Source organism: Triturus cristatus, chromosome 11 (genome assembly GCF_964204655.1).
Source record: "Triturus cristatus chromosome 11, aTriCri1.1, whole genome shotgun sequence".
NCBI classification, from domain to species: domain Eukaryota; kingdom Metazoa; phylum Chordata; class Amphibia; order Caudata; family Salamandridae; genus Triturus; species Triturus cristatus.
In genome coordinates, this window is record NC_140594.1 from 624,526,281 (window position 1) to 624,549,152 (window position 22,872).

General features: G+C 47.2%; 1 protein-coding gene across 1 annotated transcript in view; it reads right to left on the bottom strand.

Annotated features, from left to right (window-relative positions):
• Nucleotides 1–287: 287 nt before the first annotated feature.
• Nucleotides 288–22,872, bottom strand: part of NKX6-3 (NK6 homeobox 3) — a 67,381-nt gene continuing 44,796 nt past the window's right edge. Inside the window, exon 3 of the mRNA XM_085634044.1 lies at nucleotides 288–5,075. Coding sequence (XP_085490170.1) covers nucleotides 4,845–5,075 — 231 coding nt within the window. The 3' untranslated portion in view covers nucleotides 288–4,844. The remainder of the gene's footprint in view (nucleotides 5,076–22,872) is intronic.

Below are 22,872 nucleotides of genomic sequence, written 5' to 3' on the forward strand. Positions count from 1 at the left end.
GCTCCTAACCCATCATATGTTGGTTATTGCCTAACAAGTTTATGGAGTATTCAATTTTGAAAGATATAGCTGTATAAAAAAAACAATAAAGATATTTATCAAAAAATATAATACATTCAGACACAGGCACCTCTGCTTATACAGGAACAGCCGCCCCAGCACAGACAAGCCACCCACATGCAAACACACCCACACGACACAATACTTCAGATGCAGCATAACGATTTCAGTTAAGTTTATTTTGTGCATGTAAATTACTCTGTAAATTTCAGAACCTGACAGGCCTAGTCACAGCAGGCAGCAAAGATTCAATAAGGTAGAAATCTATGAATGTCCGATTATGTACATATGTACATGTGAATGACTGCGTATCTGCGTTCTTGCAGGTGTGTGTATGTGTATACCACAATGTACGTGGATACTTATGTAAGTGTGCATGTATGATTGTGTATGTGTGCTCTATTGTGTGCCATTGTATGATTGATAGTGCAATACTTTGTGTGATTATATGTATATGATTGTGTGCATGTAAATGTGGGTGTGGTTAAATTAGCACGTATTTATAAATACATGACTCCTGTAATGCACGTGTATGTATGTAAGTGTGTATATATGTATGTATGTCTGGAGCATTTGTATAACGCAAACCTAGCCGAAAGTCAGCTGAGTGCTGTACAGGGTAATAAGCAAAAATACAGTCAATGTGTTTTTGGAGGGGTAGCTGGTTTTTAAGAGCTAAAGTGCATGGTTGCGTATATGATCGAAGCTTTTGTGTGCACGATTGTCCGTCTTGCATTTAATGTAACATTTAATGGTGCTCACTGCTGTTTGGTAAGTGCACCTGTAAGTGAATAGATGAATGCACATTGAGGTTTTTGCGCTTTCATGTTTGTTTGTGTATGTGCACTTGTGTGGTGTTAGGTGTTTAAATGTTTGCTTGTGTGTATTTTGCAGGAATCCGAATAGTGTATTTGCCCATTCATAAAAGAGCGAATGTGTCCTTGGTAATATCTTTGTTTCCATGCGCCTATGGGTTTTTGTGTGTGTGGTTCTACCTCTGAGATGTGTCTGTATAGGTGTATACTGGTATGTAAGACTCGGTCTTGGAGTTGAGTGCAAGAATATCTATGTGTCTCTGTTGCAGTCTGTTCAGATGTATGAAAAAATGTCTGTGTTGTAGGTGTGCTTGAGCCTCTGGTGTGGCTGTGCAGTGTCTGTGTATGATCATTCTCATTGCAAATGTGGTAGGTGTACGCGTAGTGGGGGTTGTGTGTGGGGGCCCTCACCACACTGCATATGGAGAAACTGTCTGCTTCCTTGGTGTAATTATTTGTGCTTGAGACTCTTGTGTGTCTGGGTCACTAGATGTAGATATGTGTCTGTGTGTGATATTTCTCATTGCATGCGTGGTAGATATGTGCGTGTTGGGTTAACTTGGAGTGTGGGACCCTCACTACACAACGGACGGAGAAGCTGTCTCCACCCCCATCTTGGTTTCCCCATCTAGCACCCTTAAGTGTCTCTTGGAAGTCAATCTGAGGCCCTTCTTTACTTCCACATGTGTACCCAGGGAAGAGTACTGTCGCTTTACTCTCAGGCCCCTTTTGACACCCGGGGAGGGGGGATTCCTCTTCCGCTTACAGCTTGAGCATGAATTGGACCTTGATGTATTGGATTTCTTCTGCACATGATGGTTTGTAGGGTGTGTGTGGCCTGTTCTGTCTTTACTAGGTTATATTGTTTCATAAAAGATATTTCTGTTCTCCCATCGTTGCTGGAGTGTGCAGCGGTCGAGCTGAGCTCAGGTGAGGGTTTGCATGGACTGGAGATGTGGGCGTGCGCTAGGGATATCCATGCTAGGTTGCGCAGTGGGAGTGGAGGAGAGACTCCAACCCTTTGACTTTGAACTGAAGATGGTGCCTGGCGCTGGTGGAAGGTCGTAGCAGGTGAGAGAGTTGTTAGCCTTTTCTTATAAGTTAGAATTGCGTCTGGTATATGTAGTTGATGCTTTGGGATGCATCAATATATCCAATACATTCTAATTCGCACTGTGGAGCCCTATGTTGTGCTGCGCGTGTCTGCGGCTGGGGTCTTGCACTCTAGGGTTTCAGGTTGAGTTTGCAGGCACAGTCCGGAGCTTACACTGTGGTCCCTGGTCTGAGCTCAGAAGTTGTAGTTCAGAACACGTCCTGCACCAAAGTTTGAGCTCAGCAAATGTATTTTAAGTCTTGGACTCTGGGGTTTCAGACTGAGCTTAGCACGTGCAGTCCAGATGTGGCATGGAGGGCCCAAACTGAGCTTGGCAGCCTGTTAAAGGTTGATCTCATCAGATGAAGTCCATTTCTTGCGCCCTTGGTTTTCAGACTGAGCTTAGCGCGTGCAGTCCAGATGTGGCATGGTGTGGCCCCAAGCTGAGCTCAGCAGGAGCAGCCTATCAAACGTTGATCTCATCACACGCAGTCCATGTCTTGCGCTCTTTGGTTTTAGACTTAGCTTAGCACATGCCGTCCAGATGTGGCACTCGGGGGGGGGGGGGGGCAAGCTGAGCTCAGTAGGTCCAGTCTCTTCGTTAGCGCAGAGCACAGACCCCACCCTAGGCCTCAAGTTTAGCTCAAAATGTAGTCCAGCCTGGGTTTGCAGGCCAAGCTTAACAGACCAGATGTTATATTGTGAGACCCTGGGCCACGCTCAGCAGATGTTGGGCAGGTCTTGCACTCTGTTTTGAGGCTGAGCTGTGCAGATGCGGGGCAGGTCTTGCACTCTGTGTTTTGAGGCAGAGCTCAGCAGATGCAGGGCAGGTCTTGCACTCTGTGTTTTGAGGCTGAGCTCTGCAGATGCAGGGCAGATCTTGCACTCTGTGTTTTGAGGCCGAGCTCAGCAGATGCGGGGCAGACTTGCACTCTCTGTTTTGAGGCTGAGTTCAGCAGATGCTTTGCAGGTCTTGCACTCTGTGTTTTGAGGCTGAGCTCAGCAGATGCTTTGCAGGTCTTGCACTCTGTGTTTTGAAGCCGAGCTCAGCAGATGCGGGGCAGACTTGCACTCTGTGTTTTGAGGCTGAGCTCAGCAGATGCTTTGCAGGTCTTGCACACTGTGTTTTGAGGTCGAGCTCAGCAGATGCTTTGCAGGTCTTGCACACTGTGTTTTGAGGTCGAGCTCAGCAGATGCGGTCCAGGTTTTGCACTCTGTGGTTTGAGGTCGAGCTCAGCAGATGCGGGGCAGACTTGCACTCTGTGTTTTGAGGTTGAGCTCAGCAGATGCTTTGCAGGTCTTGCACTCTGTGTTTTGAGGCCGAGCTCAGCAGATGCGGGGCAGGTTTTGCACTGTATTTTGAGGCCGAGCTCAGCAGATGCGGGGCAGGTTTTGCACTGTGTTTTGAGGCAGAGCTCAGCAGATGCGGGGCAGGTCTTGCACTCTGCCGTTTGAGGCCGAGCTCAGCAGATGCAGGGCAGGTCTTGCACTCTGTGTTTTGAGGCCGAGCTCAACGGATTCGGGGCAGGTCTTCCATTTTGCATTTTGAGGCTGAGCTCAGCAGATGCTTTGCAGGTCTTGCACTTTGCGGTTTGAGGCCGAGCCCAGCAGATGCGGGGCAGGTCTTGCACTCTGCGGTTTGAAGCAGACCTGAGCAGATGCGGGGCAGGTCTTTCATTTTGAGGCTGAGCTCAGCAGATGGAAACTCAGTCTTACATCTCAGAACTCCAGATTAATGCAGCAGATGCCTTTCACACTTCACTCTTTATCAAACGTTGAGCTTAGCAGATTCAGTCCAAGTCTTGCCGTCTGCGACTTCTGGCCAGGTGTAGCTGACGTAGTCCAGGTCTGACATTGTAGGGCCCCACTCTGATCTAAGCAGATGTGCTCTAGGTCCTGCACTTGGGTTTCAGGGGCTCCACTTAGCAGCTGCAGTCCTGTGTGTTATTGTGCACTAAAGCTGGAGCCCAGTAGGAGCAGTCTGACACTTATACTGTGAAACCCTAGCCGGAACGCACTGGCGTAGTCCAGGTCTCGCACCGCTGGTGTCAGGCTGAACTCAGTACTCAATCCTGAAACTGTCGGCTCCCAGGCTGAAATTAGCAGATACATTTTAAGTCTCACATTACAAGGTCCCCGACTGAGCTCTGCTGATGTATCCTTACAATGGGCTACTGGCTCAGCTTAGCTGGTGCCGTCTCACATAAGGGCTTGTGCTGAGTTCAGCACATGCAGCCCAAGGCTCACACTATACGGGCCCACTGAGCTGAGTAAATTCAGGCAACATCTCACACTATATGGCCCCAGCTTTATCTTAGCGGGTGAACGTCTTCCCTGGCAGATCTGTGGCTCCATGGTGAGCCCTGCAGCTCAGTCCATGTCTTTGTCAGTGGTTGTAGGGTCATTAGGTTTTAAGGTCCCACGCTGAGCTCGTCTGATGCAGTCTGTCCATGTAAACAGGCAGTGGGACCAGGACTAAGCTTAGGTGCCATCCATGACTGTCGATCACAGAGGACCCTTGGTTGAACCCACTAGGTGCGTCCATTCTTGTGTCAGCTATCTAGAGGGCCCCGGCTGCTCTCCGTAAGGATAGTCAGACACTACAGGCCACTGGGCTATCCTCTCCGGGGATAGTCAGGCTCTGCAGGGACTGAAGTTGAGATCAACCGGTGAAGTACATACCCGTGTCAAAGGTTGATGCATCGTAGGCTGTCAGCTGGTACGCTCATTGGAGCTGCTGGTTGAACTCCACAATAGCAGTCAGTGCCCATGTCAGACATCGTGGGAGCCAAGGCTAACCTCAGCAAGGGCGGTCAGACACATTTACTTACTGCGAGGACACCGGCTGAGCTCAGCTGATTCAGTCCGTTCCAACGTTAGATGTTATGCGGCCCCAGGCTGAGCACAGAGAAGGCTGCCCGGTGCTTCCTCAACAGCAGGCGGATTTTCTCATCATCTGAATCAGGGTCCAAGGGCCGGTTGTATTCGTCATCCTCATTCTCTGACGCTGTGCGATCCCCAGAACCCCCACAGTTATGCTGAGTGGATGATGATGGCTCCAGTGCACTTTTCTTCCGCCATTTTGTCCTTCGATTCTGGAACCAAACCTGCAATAGAAATATATTGCTTAGATTCTGAAAGATGTGGTTGGCTGACACAGACCTAATTTTTTGTTTGTCAGTCTGTCCAGGACTCTCGCCTTTGGTGCCGTGGAGCACTACAGCACTGACCCATGTCTGACTTTTTTTTAGTATATTTTTTATTGGCATTTCAACAAGCATGGTTGCATGTACAGTAGTTCAGTAAAAACAGTATAAATATTATACGCCAGGCTCCTGCTCCAACTACAGCTATGATAATACAGTTGAACACCTATGTCTAACTTAATATGTCAGCGGTCAAGATAACATAGCACTGGCTCACCCCTCCCCCGAAGACTTGTCTGAATTGCTCTTTCCACCTAGCAGGCTCAATTGGTGCTGTTAGCCAGAGCTCATGTGTTCAACATATTCCTGGAGATCAGAGTTCATGTTTACAAAACTCATGCCCTCATTTACAACGTGGTCATAAGCCAATAGAACGTTATAAATGTGCAGTAATCAGGTAGCCATATATTTTTACTGCTGCATTGTGTTTTTACTTAATCACTGGCATTAACTTTCATGGCACCCGGCGATATATGACTGCAGTTATTACCACCAGTTAAAGACTTCAAAAAACCACTCATAAAAATTTGTAATTTGCCAATAGCAAAAATTTTATCATTGGTTATTCCCCTTCTTTGCCCCAAATCCTCGAAGTACAGAGGTAATGCTTTTGGGGAACATTATTACTATATGGTGTTTACTACTGTACATATCAGGGATTTCAAAATTAAGGGGTGAAAAGACAACTTAGGGTCAGATTTAGAGTTTGGGGGACACTACTTTTGCAAACAACAGAGTGGGGCCTTCGGAAGAAGGACTTTACACCATCTGCCCTATTTAGAGTGGTCGATGTAAAGTCTTTTTTTCCTGCCCGTCACTGATACAAAAGACCTGGAAGTGATGGACAGGAAAAAAACAATAACGACCCTCGCACCCTGTGAGAAACCTCCCAGAGAGTGGGGGGGCATTGGGTGTTTTTTTTTTTTCTTTAAAAAAAAAACTCCCGCTTTGGGAGGTTTTGGGAAAAACAAGAAAAGGTCACCCGTCAAACTTTTCCTACATTGATAGGAACCATCATAATGGTGGTTTCTGTCATTGTAGAGAGTTGTCCGCGGGTCTGGTGGAAAACTCTAAACTTGGTGGGCGGTGGTCCCTTGGAATGACACGGTTATTGTCCTCCGTCATTCCGACAGAGTGATGTCCATCTGCAAAACTACAGATCAGGCCCCAAGTATGCTTTTCAGTATCTGAGCTTGACCAGTGCATGCCATTGGCCTAACTGGCTTAGTTTCTTTACAGGCATTTCCTAGTATTTTGCTAGTGTAGCTGGTACTGAATTCCAATAGATGAATGTTAGGGACTAGTCATTTCCCTGCTTCTAACAACCTAATGCCATTCTTACAGTCACTCATGTTAACCTTCTTGAATGGAATATCATCATTGTTCATCAAAGACACACACATCCTAATAAACTTACGTCAAATGCACCATATTGTGAGCACCAATGTTACCTTTTTTGTTATTTAAATGCATAGTTCATCACAGTCTTCCCAATATATTTATAACATCCAAATTATCATTAAAAAACCATCATAGAGGAACACTACTGAATAAAAAGGCATTGTTTTAAATATTTATGTAGTTCAGCCGCATCACATTAAAAGTTCCCGAATACAAGAACAAAGGGCCTTATTTAGCCTTCGCCAGGCAGATGGCTTTCCTGCCAGGTCAGCAGTAGCTGGATGCGCTTTGCCCCCCAGTGGAGGTCTTCCACTATAGGGGCCTGTGCAGGTCCCGTGCCGCAGCCCATGGAGGTAAGAGCGGTGGGGGGGGGGGGATTTCAATAGACGACGACGGGGGAAAATTAAATAAATAATTGAATTAGCGGGATGTCCTCCAGTCATCGCCTGAAAGACATCCCGCCAAATCCCCGCCTGCCTGTTGCAGATCTCTCCGCTTTGAAGAAAGTCACCGCCAGTTGTTCATAGCAGTGAGGTTTGCAGAGCAGGCATCATGCTGAAATCAAAGATAGCAAACTCCCAAAGCAAGAGTTGTCCTCTGAACAAACAGTGAATGATTTATGTGCGGAGCTTTCTTGCGTGTAAAGCTTTTTATACATGTGTAGGTCCTGCCTCCATTCCCAGCATTCACTGCTATTACCCATTTCCAACCACAGGCCATCTCCTCATGACCGGAAATCCGAAGAGGTTCAAAATGGCGACATTCTCTGTTCGGTCTGTGTTGTGCATCTTTGAAATCCACCACCACCTTTGTATCTCAAGACCATACAAGGTAGTTTTACTCTTCCACAAAACACAAATCAGGCCAGATCCCTGGTACAAGCCCCACGTGCGGAACGATTAGAAGTCCATGTTTAAGGTGGAACCCAGCCGTCTGCGTTCACAACAAGCATTTACAATGCAACAGTCTCGGCATTGTTAAAGTTAGAGCTATTAACATTGCTCATGACAATGCCGTTTCTTTAAATGTTTTAAAAACAAAAAACATAAACAAAAATGTCATGAGCAATGCCAATAGCTCTAACTTTACCAATGCCGAGACCATTGCATTGTAAATGCTGCAACCCCACTTTGTCAATTAGCAATCTGTGGGTGATGAGACAAAATATTATCAATTGAGTTTAGTATGAATTGCCTAAAACAAAATAAAGAAAGACTTTGCACATTGGGTGATCATTAAGTGAGGAAGAAGCCCAATGCTAGTATCACAGACCCACTCAATGCCTTATAATTCAAAAAATGTCTTGCATTCTCCAACTAACCAAATGAATATACTTGAATAGTCTAAGCTTAAGCACATGCTTCTCAGTTAATGCACTCCACCTGCCTCCCTATGTAGGTATCTGTGCCCTCGTATCAACAGTGAGTGTTGCAAAGGGAACGGTGTCAGCTTTTTTGAAACACTGCTTAAACAAATACGAGTAACCAAATAAACAAGACGCGTGGCCGTGAGACGTGCTTTGTGGTGGGGGAGGGGCGGAGAGGTGCCGCGATGAAAGCCAGATGGGAGACTAAAGCCAAAAGGACCGAGGAACACAGGGGGGTGGCAAGACATGCGCGAAGAAAGCCAGGGCACTGAAAGCTGGTGGCTAGTGTGCACCTTACATTTCTGCCATTTCCTTATGAGAACAAGTGCTTGTTTCTGAGAAGTGCCGGTACTCTCCAATTAAAAGTATTCCATCTCGGAAGCTCCTAATCAGAGAAAAGGCATTAGAACAAACACACTATGGAACATAGTGCTGTCCTTTGGCTACACTCTGCTGCAATGAATACGTCTTGGAGGTACTGCAAACAGTACCAAATCACATTTCAGCATTTCTTTCCACCAAAGAGGAGAAAGTCAGCCAAAAGGCTAACTGCCTGGAAAACAGCTCTGGCTCGCGCCTGCCAAAGAATGAAGGAACAGAAGCGGGAGTGGGGCCTGGCAGGGCCTCACTGTGCTGTGCATCTGAATCTCAAACAGGACAGGCAGGCGCGCTGTGGGGGCTGGCCACTGTCTGGAGACTTGCCGTAGAACTAAATCATGAGTGTTTACCAAACATCGAATTTACTTGAAAACATATTTTCAGAAAGAAGTTTCAGGGTATTTTAAAGAACAAACTTGGTTAGCAATTTATACAATAAATGACATTTGAATATGGCATGAGTCAATTGAGACTGCTGGTTATGTCAGGTTCACAGGCAGCAATGGTAAAGCGCTCTCTAGCTTTACCCCTTCATCTAGCTTGCTCTTCCCCGATGCTACTAATTCGAGCATTAACAGTTTTCTTACTCTGGGCACAGGTTACCTGCCCGTAAACACGTTTCAGCACACACGCGGCATACCAAAACACCCATTTTGCGAGTGTCTTCTTTTTGAGTTTAGATTGCATTTATATAGTGCCCAGCCGCCCACTACCCCAGACGAGGCGTCGTTGTGTGCACGAGCACTCTAGCCTTTCTGCAGAGCCCGGTGTAAATCAACATTGTGTGTTTCTCTAACCCGCACACACTGGGATGTGACCCCTGTGACACAGAATGCCCCGCTGCACCTTGGTGGTAGATTTGCACCATAGATATCCCCAGTAATACTAAGTGCGTCTGTAAACGCCGACAGCCTAAACACGGGCGGTAGTCATGTTTGCACGTCCACGGTGTGAAGCAGACGGAGTGAATCAAGGTTGCATCAAACGTGGTACAGGGGAATCATTTTCATTACTTAGTAACAAAAAAAATAAAATGAGGCCGTGGAGAGTGGGTGGACTAAGAAATACAGGAGATGAAAGCAATGCTGGTGTTGTAACAGAATAAAAACGGCTCTGAAACACGGTCCACTTAAATGATCAGTCTGTTAAAGTGTTAACATCAACACCCTCCTCAGCTCTAATACATACCATATGTTCCGCACAGTCACCGGCTCCGCCTGGAGTCCCTTCACCCCTGCCTGCTGCAGCCAAGGAGACACTTCGGGTGAAAGTCTGTCGAGAGACGGGGAAGTGGACCTGCTGGAGGCCACTGCAGAGCTCTGAGTATTGCATGTACCAGGGCACCACACCCACCGCATGCACACGGGCCATCTGCAGCCGAGAGAGCACACTGCCTTTACAACTCCCGCAGAGCCATTCCAGCGCAAAACCAGGACAGGGTGAGGAGAGGTGAGCAGACCAGAGCAGCAACCGGACGAAGGGGGAGCGGACGAGCACACGACTGCCTTTCTCTGAGGCAGAGCAGAAATGCCTCGGAGAAAGGCAGCGGCATTTTCGGATTCGGGGCGTGTTTGTCTTGTCTCTCCTTTCTGCAAAAAACACGCCCCCCGATCCGAAAAGGACGGGGCCTAATCAGAGTGACTGACCTCTTCTCCAGTGGCTGGCCAGCATTTACGAGGCCAGCCAATGGAGAACAGGGGAGAAGAGGGGCTGGTTCAAGCCCCTCTTCTCCAAGTCATTAAATTTCCGACTTCTGGTTCTGCCTTTCGGCAGACCGGTAGTCCTCGACCTAAAAACTATTCGGGTTGTCATTTTACCGATCGCCTGTCAGCTCAGTGAGCACTGGGAGAAGAATATTCCATAGGAAGCCTCCCTCGTTTACACTCCTTTCTAGAGGCCTTCAGTTGCTCATGGTCACCTTTTCCTAGCACACTGAAATAACCAAACGTGACATTGCTGTGCTATGAAACAACAAATACAGATCTAAAAAATGTATTTTAAATTCTCTAATCTCTGCTAGGGCTTATATTACTGTCTGTGTCAAAAGATGCCATTTATAAGAAAACATGTATCATAGCGTACCTTGTCACCTGCGACAAAGAGTAGTGTTTTTACTGTTCGTATGGACGGGCTACAGTGTGCCGCAGTTCCATACATTCTGGAATGGAACCATCAAACAGGGGAGAGCTAAACAGCGCTTAAGAAGGAACATGTTCCAAGTCAAGCAAATGTCACCTCAGTCGAATGCTCATTGCCTGCCCTTGTGGGAAGTTTCTACAATGTATAGTTGCTCATAATTTGGTGTGGTGGAAACTCCTAAAGTAGAAATGTACTGCTATAAAAAGAAACAAAATAACAGGCCTACCAACTTGGAAACATTTTTGCCACGTGAGAGGAGGAGGGCCCTTCGAAGGGACAGGACTTTGAGATGGGCGGTGGCTTTCAGGCTATTGGATAGATGTACCATGAAGGGACATTAAAGGTGGTGGGTCGGATGAATTACAAATGGCAGGTATAAAGAGAAATGTCCAGACATTGAAGTGAAAGTGCAGTATCTGGCGCTTTTAGAAAAAAAAAATTCTTTGTCAAGTTGACAAACACATGCTTTTTTTGTGAAAGCGCCCCATGCCGTGGTTTAATTTTAATAGCGGCCGCGGACCTTTCTTTAGATGCAGTTCGTCTTTAAAAAGGGGCGTGGCCTCTGTTAACGTGATAGCGTGGCATGGGGGCATTGTTCGCATTATAGGGTCACCAACCTGCATGGGTGCAAATTCAGGACGATGAGAGTAAATATTCAGGACAAAGGGTCAAAATTCAGGACAAAAATTCAGAACAGGAGTTCAAAATTCAGGACAAAACTTAGGGACAAAAGGTAAGTTTTACAGACACATCAGAGGTGGTCACGCAATAGTATATAAGTAAGTAAATAGACAACCACTTAAGTGCAAGTCAAAATAAGTTTATAGTAGGTTGAGACAATTGTGCACTTCACAGTTTTAGGTGTCGCCTGACCCAGCGCATGCGCTGGTCTGGGGAGACTTTTAGTAAGGGCTTAAAAAAATAATGCCATGGCCGGCCTACAGCTCGCGTGCATGTGCGCGGGCGCGCACTTACGAGCAGAGGCGCCATATGGCTTTCCTCGTCATGTTCATTAAGCGCTTCACTCGCCGCACTCGATCACTTTCACTTTCGCGGCCGTGTCACTTTCACAGCCGCGCGGCCAATGCTTGTTATTTTTACCATCTGGTTCTTGTGGTGAATATTCACCAAGCATTGCAACAGTTATCAAGGGTATCCTACAAGGCTCAGTCACCCCCCAGCTCCTGCTGTCATTAAATCACTAATATCCGGCTTCATCTAATAACGGCCGCTGCTCTAAGTATAATCTGCATTCAGTCAAAGCGATTTAATTTTTAAATCACCCCCACAGCCCTCTGAAGCATACTATAGTGGTTATTGAGTGTGGTGCACAGATCGGGCCCAGAGGTCTTGCATTTACCCGTGATTTGACTGTTTTAATAAAATTGTCACCTGTGGATTGCCACAAAAGAGAGTGGGCCCGCCCTCATCCGTCCACAGACGGGCCCACTCTTGGCCTGGTCTTCTCCCGGGCACGCGCCTGTGTGTGACCGGCGCGGGGTGTGCAAGCATCCTTTTATGCCGCCTCCTCCTGGCAGGGCCTCATGGGAGTTGTAGTGCTGCTCCCTGTGGTACTGCTCCCATCGTTTGGTGTTAGTTACCTACCTACCTAGTCACTTACAGATTTCGCGCGCCCTTTTCAAATCCCTTTACATACTTGTCCATTCGTCTGCACCACGGATGCCTTTCCGTGAGTTGAGACGAAGTTGCGACTAACTGCAGGTAAGCGCCTAGCGTACCGCTGCACTTGGTGCCTCTGATCTAATTTAGGAGGAAGTTTCATTGTTAACTCCTCTCGCGGTGTCTTTTCACCAGACGCGCTTGTACAGACAGGCCAGGGTGAAGGTTTAACGCGCTGCAGCCTGATTGAATGATTGCTGCCCTGCCAGACAGCATGTTTCCTAGGCTGGGGGCACGGCTAGGTTCTGGATGCATTTTTCCTATTTACATTAATTGTTACCGACAAGGTTGGCGTGGAGTTTTATGCAAGGCACTCCCACGCCGCGCATATTCCTGTGTAGCATGCACACCATATCCGCATATCGGCCGATGTTGTTTTCCATTAGAGACCCTGACTCCTGGGTTGATTATTCACTTTAGGCATGGTAATTTTTAAAAAATCATCGTCATCTAACGGTCTTTCCCCATATGGGTGGACGCAGACTAGCAGTCACCAGAACACTTATAAGAATTCCCCTTGGCGCATAACATGTCCCTTTCGGACAACTTTTGTCCTTGGTGACTAGGACCCCTTTTTATATACTATTCCTAAATGCTGCCTACCTTTTCATGCATTTAATACGTAATTGTGGAGGACATTACACAAACGCGATTATGACTGCACCTGAATTTATGTTTTGCGAACCCTGCGGTCACATTTATTTTAATTTCACTTCCTTTTTTTCAATTTCACTCCTTTGTTAAATTGTCTTTCACACCGTGTGGTGTCATGTATTTTTGCTCTGATCAGTAATGTTTCTGAACAGAGCTTCTGTTTAGAATTAAATGTTTGTTGAATCTTCGTTCCGACGTGTATTATTTTAACTGAGCTGGTGTCACGTACCTTAGCTCCGATCAGCAACGAGAGAGTGATTACACGTCCATCACTGCTCCCCCTTTACCTGACACCCCGTCCTTTAGGATCAAGAAAATGAAACTTAGGAATTTGGCATCTTGCATTACCTTAGTCCCAAACATGCAGTTGCACATGCACTCTCTGCAAGAGTGCCTTGCAAGATAGTGGCCTCATGGGACCGAACAGTGGGACAATCTAGTATTAGTGGAGTTTAGTTTTCAGAATTAACTGCAACGGTGGAACAATAAAAACCTACTGTGCAAGTATTTTCAAGTGACCATCAACACAGATACCTCGCCCATTGGGTGAGGTGCTCACATGGCGAAGCTCACAATTCAGGATCAGAGGTCTCTGCAGCAACATACTGGGACTAATGCCAGTTCAGCTAGCATTGCGTGCCTATCACACCCCTAGTAACAAGACTGTGTGCATTCACACAGACAACATGACCACCAAGTACTCGCTTTTGGGAGCTTATAAGTGTTTAGCCATGCAACAGGGGGGAACAACCTTTACAACGCAACTTTTACAACGCACTACACTTACAACGCATTTTTTACAACGCAAAATCCATTACAACGCATTCCATTACATAGCATGACACTACAACGCATTTTTAAAAACTACCTTTACAACGCATTCCATTACAACGCATACTACCTTTACAACGCATACCATTACAACGCATAATATTACACTACACTATCCAGCACTTACCCTACTGTTGCACCCCCTGGAGTTAGAATAGTAATTTTTACCCCTACACTATCCAACACTTACCCTACTGTTGCACCCCCTGGAGTTAGAATAGTAATTTTTACCCCTATACTATCCAACACTTTCCCTACTGTTGCACCCCCTGGAGTTAGAATAGTAATTTTTACCCCTATACTATCCAACACTTACCCTACTGTTGCACCCCCTGGAGTTAGAATAGCAATTTTTACCCCTATACTATCCAACACTTTCCCTACTGTTGCACCCCTGGAGTTAGAATAGTAATTTTTACCCCTATACTATCCAACACTTTCCCTACTGTTGCACCCCCTGGAGTTAGAATAGTAATGTTTACCCCTATACTATCCAACACTTACCCTACTGTTGCACCCCCTGGAGTTAGAATAGTAATTTTTACCCCTATATTATCCAACACTTACCCTACTGTTGCACCCCCTGGAGTTAGAATAGCAATTTTTACCCCTATACTATCCAACACTTACCCTACTGTTGCACCCCCTGGAGTTAGAATAGTAATTTTTACCCCTATACTATCCAACACTTACCCTACTGTTGCACCCCCTGGAGTTAGAATAGTAATTTTTACCCCTATACTATCCAACACTTTCCCTACTGCTGCACCCCCTGGAGTTAGAATAGTAATTTTTACCCCTATACTATCCAACACTTACCCTACTGTTGCACCCCCTGGAGTTAGAAAAGTAATTTTTACCCCTATACTATCTAATACTTACCTTAAATGCAATTTAATATTATGCGTTGTAATGGTATGTGTTGTAAAGGTAGTATGCGTTGTAATGGAATGCGTTGTAAAGGTAGTTTTTAAAAATGCGTTGTAGTGTCATGCTATGTAATGGAATGCGTTGTAATGGATTTTGCGTTGTAAAAAATGCGTTGTAAGTGCATGCGTTGTAAAAGTGTGCGTTGTAACGACATACATCCTGCAACAGGTGATGTTGTTGCACCAAGGATATTGTGCTGCATAACTAAATACTTTTAAGTTCCCAAAAGCGAGACCTATTGGCCATGCCAGTGCTTGTTTCAGTATGCGCTCAGCTTTGAGTTACTGTGCAGGTCTTTTTGTGGTATTTCATATGATAATAATCTATGTATATGGTTACTGCACTTGGTTGTCCAGTCTGATATTTTGTTTACAATTCATGGCCCTGAGCAGGCATGTTTGGTGAGAGAAATGGTTGGGAAGATCTGCTCGGATAGACATTGTGTGATGTAAAGCAGCACGCATAGGATGCAGCTAATTGGAACCAGCAGTACTGGACTATAGTTCCGTCCTCCGAATGACCAGCTTTATTTGTCAGATCGCTTCAAGCATTCCATTTCTGTTCAGCTGGTGATGACTTGCATTGAGTACTGAGTGATGGATTAGACCGAAAGCGGACAGGTCTTGTATAAGGGTAAGAGCATTAAGCACGAAAAGGGAGTTATTAACCAGACTTCATGAGCTATAATTGGCTGCACACTGCTGGGTGTAATGGTATTATTGTGGATCAGGGCAGTTAGATAGGAGTTTACGTTGCTATATCATGCCCTGGCTAGCCATATATCAGCCCTCCTTATTTTAGCTGTATATTAGAAATAGTATACTGATTGGGCCATTTCATTTCTGTGAGCTTTAAACTGCAGATTCTCATTGATGCACAGAAGTGTGCTACAGACTAGAAACTGTGGGGCATATTCTCAAGGAGTTATCGCAGAGTTATCGGCACTTTATTGCAGTCAAAGGCGTGATAAATTTATCGCCCCATTCACAAGCCGGTGCAAACAGCCGATATCACCAGTTTTCCTGCAATAGCATCCTCAAAAAACATCGCCACAGATGACCCCGGCAACTATCACTAATGAGATGCAGAGTAGGCGTTCCCGAGCAAAAAGCTGCGACAACACCACTCCACAACATTCTCAACGACCAGCCAGATGGGCGATAAGATCCCAAAACAGGTGATAAGGCAAGTTAGCAGCAGTAAATTAACACCTGCTCTGACATGGTGTAAAGTCGGACGACAGCCGGCAGCAGCCAAGGGAGCACAGCCCATAGCCAAACAACAGATGCCCCGAGCAACTGAACATGTAGCTCGGACACCCAAGAGGGCCACAACACCCACCGCCACCCTCCCCCCCCCCCCCCCCCCCCCCACCCTGGACAAAGAGAATGGACATCAACTCCACGAAACCATGAACCAAACAAATCGCCTGAAGTCGCACAATCACAACACCTAACATACAGGTGTGGCCAGAAAAATGGAACTCATACATTCATATCATATACTCCAAATGGAACCTTTATTACAGATTAAACAAAAAACAATACTGCAAAACAGAAATACAGATAAGAAGGTGTGTCATATGCCCATCAAAGTACAGAGAAAGAGAGAGCGAAAGAGAGAGAGGGGAGGAGAGAGAGAGAGGGAGAGAGAAAAAGAGGGAGAGAGAGGGAGAGAAAGAGAAAGAGGAAGAGAGAGTGCCGACACTGCGGACCCAGGCCTCACTGCTCACCTGCAGCCACTGGTGTGTCTCCAACCACGTGCCGGTACACACTGCAGTCCCCCAGGTCCCTCATCTGAAACAGTTGCCAGAGACATGAATGGCAGAGTCCATACAGTTGCACACGCCATCATCGCTTGCCCACCCCTGCGTACACAGGCTGCTGCACCCCAGACCCTCCCGCCGCCCAGTTGAGATTGCCCACCCCTGCACAACCAGGCCTCACTGCTCACCGTCCGTCACCGGTGTCTCCATGAGGGCCCATCACATGCCGGTGGGAGCACCAAGCCCTGGGCTCATGACCATGGCACCCTCCACATCATGCAGCCCTGCACCGCGGGCCACCAGGCCACACACTTGATTCTAAGTCTTGATTTCGCTATGGCAGAGAACATATCAGTGCACCCGACCTCATCGCAAGCTGCACACCCACTCAGTCCTAGAGGTGCCACTAACTCTGTGAACTGCGAGGCGACGCCACGTGGCGGTAGGCCTGCACTGCATGCTGGCTCAGGCCTACACTGCGGTCCAGCAGGGCTCACACTAATGCCACCATTCTGGACTCCCTGGATGGCGCATCATCGCAGGCTGCAAACCCGCTCCGCACTTAAGGTGCCCCTACCTCAGTGCACCGAAAGACACCATCCCGTGGCGGTGTGCCTGTGCCTGCCGCAGTGTATCCGGTGCCACCAAGTCTGTGCACCGCAAGCCATGGACCATTTATGATTGAGTCCCGTGGTCCAGACGCCAACATGTCACCCCCGGCACTGGACAAAGTGCTGTGCCCGGGCCCTAGGCCCTCAGGCAGAAATGATAACCATACGGAGACACCCAGTTACAGCGTGGAAATGGCGTCCAGCAATTCGCCAGGCCCTTTTTATTGGCAGGGTCACATGTCCTGTGACGGCTGTGTTGGATGGGTGTGGTGTGGGTGTAAACCAGCAGTGAGGGAGTGGCTGTGGCATGCTGACAACTAGACCTGTGAGCAGCAGATCCCTACAGGGAAGACCTGGGACATGTAGCGTTGTCGTCCCCCCCCCCCCCCTCCCCTGTGAGCGTAAGCAGAGTGGGCTGGCCTGGCTTATGCCAGTCCAGCGTAAGGGTGTGAAAAATGACCCCGGGCTCTGGGCATGGTTCCGTCCATGGCTGGACAAGGAAGTAACTAGTGCGCATGTCTCCGTTCTAGTGTCGGCGCCACCCAGCACGCAATTGGCAATGTCACCCAAGTCCCACAACATGAGCAACATGGACGTAAGGTGAAATCATTGACCCTACGTGCATCCATACCTCCACACTTGCAAGATCATAGACATGACACATCGATGTGAAAATTAATGTTTAATGCACATTCAGTGGAGTGTTGCAGCTGGAGCACTACAGGGCCATGCAAACCCCACTTCACATTGTTAGCCCGTGGAGGGCCAGCCAGAGTCCTTCAGGGAATGATAAGTACATCAGTAGAGGAGGAGTTTAGTCCGCAGTCTGATAGCTGTGTCATTGGTGACCAAACAAAATGGCAGTCCTTGTCGAGGTCCAAGATGAGTGTCGCAGAGTGCATCGGGGGACAGTGGAAGGTGATGATGCAGAGGACAGAACCAAGCAGAAACAGGCCACATGGCGGAGATGCATGCTACTGCGTCCTTCTGACAACGGAAGCAGATTCATCCGCATTTTCGTCCTCTGCTGTTGCATGTGCCTCGCATGTGGGTGGTGATGTTCTGTCTCTAGCACTGTGTGGCTGTGACACCTCAGGGGCCGGAGATGGAATGTCCACCGCACTGTGTGGCACTGACACATCAGGGGCCGGAGATGTGGATGGAGTGGTAGCAGCAGCATGCCTCAGCGCCAGGCCTCATGGCAGCAATGCCATGAGGATGGTCTTTAGGGCATTGAGGGACCCAGCTACCTCTCGCTGGTGTGCAGCCATGGCAGTCGCCCTTTCCGCCCGTGTCCGCTCCCTGTCCTCCATGAGCCTCTGCATGAGTCCCAACTCCCAGGCGAGCTCGCTGGAGCCACTCTGACTGGACAGTCGTTCTTGTCTCTGAGTCAGGACTCCGGCGATGTCAGCCATGGTTCGTTGGAGGGCATGGAGAAGAATGTGGGTGTCTGTCAGGAACTGTGAGTGGTCCCTGATGGGACGCAGACACCCACGTATGGCGTCTAGTTTGTCTGCCATGCAGTCAAACCCCACCTGCACCTGTTCAGCCAGCTTCTCCTGACACCCCAACACACGGAGTTGGAAGGCCATGTGTTCGTCGTGGGGGTCCTGGGAGGTAGCCGCGGTGGTGGGTGCTGCCTGCTGTGTGTACTGTGCAAGGGGTGGGTTCTCCTTGTAGCAGCTGGGCTGCCCTGCTCCTGGAGATGGGGTGCAGAGGCTCTCCGCGAGCTGTTGGAGGGCGTCGGAGTCGAAGGTGTGGTGGTCCTCTTTGTCATCAGAGAAGAGAGGTTGGGACTGCTCTGCAGGAGGTGTTGAATTTCCCTCTGCAATGTGAAGGGGAGATGCAGTTAACATTGTGTTCACATGTATGTTGACGCATTGTACATGTTTACATGCAGACTGAATGACAGTGTACATTGTGACTGTTTGTGGGGAGCTGCCTATATGATGCGGGACAGTGGACATTTCGACAACATCACAGATGTGTGTTTGTACTTGTACATTGTCAACTCACATTTCCCTGCGATGCCATATGTGATTGGCCGGTTTCTGCACACAAGCGGCACCAGTTGTGTCCTCTGTTCTGGACGTGTTGCGGATTGTGCCACATCATTGTCAATGTTGATGTGCTCTGCATGTGATGTGTGTGTGCCGCATTTTGGGGGAGTCGCCCCTGCAGCTCTGATTTGGCTGCCCCTTATCCCTTACATGCGGTATGCCTCTGACTTCTGTGCTTATACAGTGCTGGGATGTTGCATTCTTGGGTGCATTGGTATCTTGGTGGAAGTTGGGGGGGTCTGTGGCATGGTTTGTCCGAAGATGTGCTATGCTTACTTGTGCATGCGTGCCATTGTGCCCATCTCCCCCCGTCCCCCCAGTCCCTGGTCGTTATTCACCCTGTTACTGTTGTGTCCGGTCATGTTGAGCAGTGTCCGGGCCCCCAACTCCTACCACTGTCTCCCCACTGATGACTGTGGACACCATTTCCTCCTGTGGCGCTGGACTCCCACCTCCAGTCTGCATTGCTGCCTTCCGTTTTCTTGCGAGTTTCTGCTTGGTTTTGTGCTTGACATCATTCCAGCGCCTCTTAACCTCTTCCATTGTCCTCTTCAGCACTCCGACTGCATTCACCTTGTCCACGATGGTCTGCCATATTCCATTTTTAGTTCCCAGTGAGACAGTGGAGGTGACGAACAGTTGTTGATGTTTTCCTGCGGACTGAACCGCTTCTTCCTACTCTTTTTGTCCTAGCCCTTCCCTGACCCCGAGGTCCCAGGCTGGTCCTCCGGGGGGCTTGTGGGGTTCTGGTTGTCCTCTGCACTTGCTCCTGCTGACTCCATTGTACTTCGCTGTTGTTTGGCTTTGTATGTGTTTTTTTCCCCCACTTGTATAGTGCATTTTCCCGCATGTCGCGTGGGGATTGCAGGCCTGTGGCTGGTTTTCGCTGATTTTTGTATCGCGATTTGCGTCATGGCTGCTTTTTTCGCGTTTGGGTTTCACATTTTTGAGGCAACGTGTTGATTTTAACGCGTTCATTTGACCCGTTGTGGTGGGTCTATCGCATGGTGCCGCCGTGTTGGGAATACCACATTAACACAGTGTTATTTTCCCGCGATAGACTGCGATGTGAAGTGTTGCGTTAAGCTACTTTTGCGGTAGTTATCACACGTTCTTGAGAATATCCCCCTGTATTCACTGTTGAGGCATTATTGTAGGGCAGAAGAAGGCACTATCTTTTACATACAGAACATTTTCTATTGAAATGGAAGCAACATGCCATCATTCAGGATTACTGATAAATTTATATGGCGCACAAATACTAATGTGTGGAAATGTGGTTTCAGCAAATATGTACCATTTGAACATCACCAAGTAAAGTGTCTTGATTGTTTTGATCCTATCAAAACTCCGTTTCCAGCACACTTCTGAATTACAAACAAGTGGTCCATTTGTCATTTCCCAACTGCTGATATGTTTTGAAACATTTGCATAGTTTATTTACAGTATAGTCTTAGGGTAACACCCAATATACCCTTGAGGGCTTGGGCAAATTTAGTTGCAAAAGTAGTGTGCCAACAAGGGATTTTGTTTAGAGGAGTTCCCACTGGCGGACGGGATTTGAATTCGTTTTCACTCTGACAAAAACATTATGCTGAATTAAGAACCTCAATCCAGGAAGGACCAATTGGCCCCCTTTGACGCATAAGAACAGTATATTCAGAATACTGACTCACAGTGCTGTACTATTCCTGCATAGACATAAAAAAGGAATACTCTTACCCAACTAAGACCGGAACGAGCACAACCAAAATCGATGAGGAGATGATATCACCTCTAAATGAATGCAACGATTCATAAGAGTCCCCTTTTGAAATCTCTACTGTCCTGAAGATGGTCTGACGGATTGACGCCCTTACAGACCGAAACGTCGACTACATTGTCCATTTCCACATCATATATGTACAGCTGATTGCTCTCCAAACATGAGATAGATCTCTGTGTTCTTTATTGGATTGGATATTTTTTGTGTCATGAACTGTGGATAATATTTGGTTGTTTTCTCCTTTCATGTTACACTGTACATTTAATTGTCCATTGTACTCCTTTTTATTTATTGATTGTTTATATATAAAAAGCCAGTGATTCTTTCACTAAAAAAGATACCCCGTGTGTGTTTCATATCTTTGATCAAATTCAATCAAATAATATGTGGTTGAGTATCAGTCTTGAACTCATCTAATAATTAATTTGCTTTGTACAAAGAAACTTAACTCCTCTAAACAAAATCCCTTGTTGGCACACTACTTTTGCAACTAGTTTATTTACAGATATTTAAAAGTTGTTGTGTGTTACAAACAAACTGACAGCTCACAGCCTTTGTTTTCGCACCCCCAAGAAAATTTGGGAAACATGGTGCATTCTACAACACATTTGTCATATATCAATTGTATTAGCTTCTAAAGTAAAGCAAATAGCGACTTTACTGTGCACCAGGATATGACAATCTTTGATGGGGCTCTTCAATGGGTCCCTCGCTATCAACAACTGTGCCTCTCATCTCTCCACAGCCCCGCTCTCGCATGTATTTTATTTGTTTTATAGCCCGTCTCGTACCAGCATAAGATGTTGGAGCACTTTACATCACAACACACATACAGCGACAATTAATCGTAAGTGTGTAAATCAGTGTATAGAACATGTAACATAAGGCAAAGGACACTACAAGTTGTAGGATGCACATGTCACCTATACTGGTAGGCATTTTTTGAGAGTGCTTGGTCTGAAAAAGCACAAACTCAGGATTCAGAACTGAACACTGTGGTTAGAGTTAACTTTAATGATAAGAATGTATTCCTACCCTAACAAACCTTTTTTAGCAACATCAGGATATTATTATAATTATTTGGGAATCTTGTATAGCGCACAGCTACCCCAACGGGGTGTCCCGGCGCTTATGTGCGAGCTGAAGCTGTGTCTGAAATCAGTTGGAATCAGCAGAAGAGAAAGGTTTTCAGAGCTCTCCGGAAGGGAAGTTCCTCCTGGATGGTCCGAATGGACAAGGGTAGCTTGTTCCAGTGGAAGGAAGCACAGACTTGGAATGTTTTTCCCTCAGAACGAGCTTTTTCAACTCTGGGGGTAGAAAGGAGATGTTTGGAACTTGAGCGGAGAAGTCTGGTATTGCTATATGAACGGAGGCAGGAGGATAAGTATGCGGAGCCCTTACCCTTGATCGCGCGATGAGCAAGGGTAAGAGCCTTAAATTCCGCCCTTTTGTGAACCGGGAGCAAGTGCAGCCTATGTCGATGGGGAGTGATACGTTCACGAAGGGGGAGCCCACAGACCAGACGGACAGCAGCATTCTGGACTGTCTGGAGGCGACGCTGGAGGCCCAGGGAGAGACCAAAGTACCGACCGTTGGCGTAATCTAGATGGGAAGTGATTAAGGCCTGCACAATAGTTTTCCTAGTGTGGCTAGGGAGGAAATTGATGAAAGTTTTCATCATCCTCATCTTAGAAAAACCAGCCGCGGATACCGACTGGATTTGTTTTTGAAAAGAGAGATTGGTATCCCAGATAACCCCGAGATTTTTGACTGAGTCTTTAGGTGAAGGGGGAGAATTCAGTTCAAGAGGCCACCACAGGTTAGGGTCCAGAGGCAAGGGCTGATGGAAAAATATAACCTCGGTTTTGCAGGCGTTAAGCCGGAGGGAATTGTTATCCATCCAGCTAGCGATGTTACGGAGGCAGTTTTTCAACGGGTCAAAGGTAGATTGGGAGAGGGAGTCAAATGAAAACAGAAGCTGTATATCATCAGCATAGGAAGTGGCCTGGATTCCAGATTGAGCGATGATCTCGGCCAAAGGGGAAAAATAAACATTGAACAAGAGGGGGCTCAGTGAGGAGCCCTGGGGGACACCCCACCTGAGGGGGCGACAGTCTG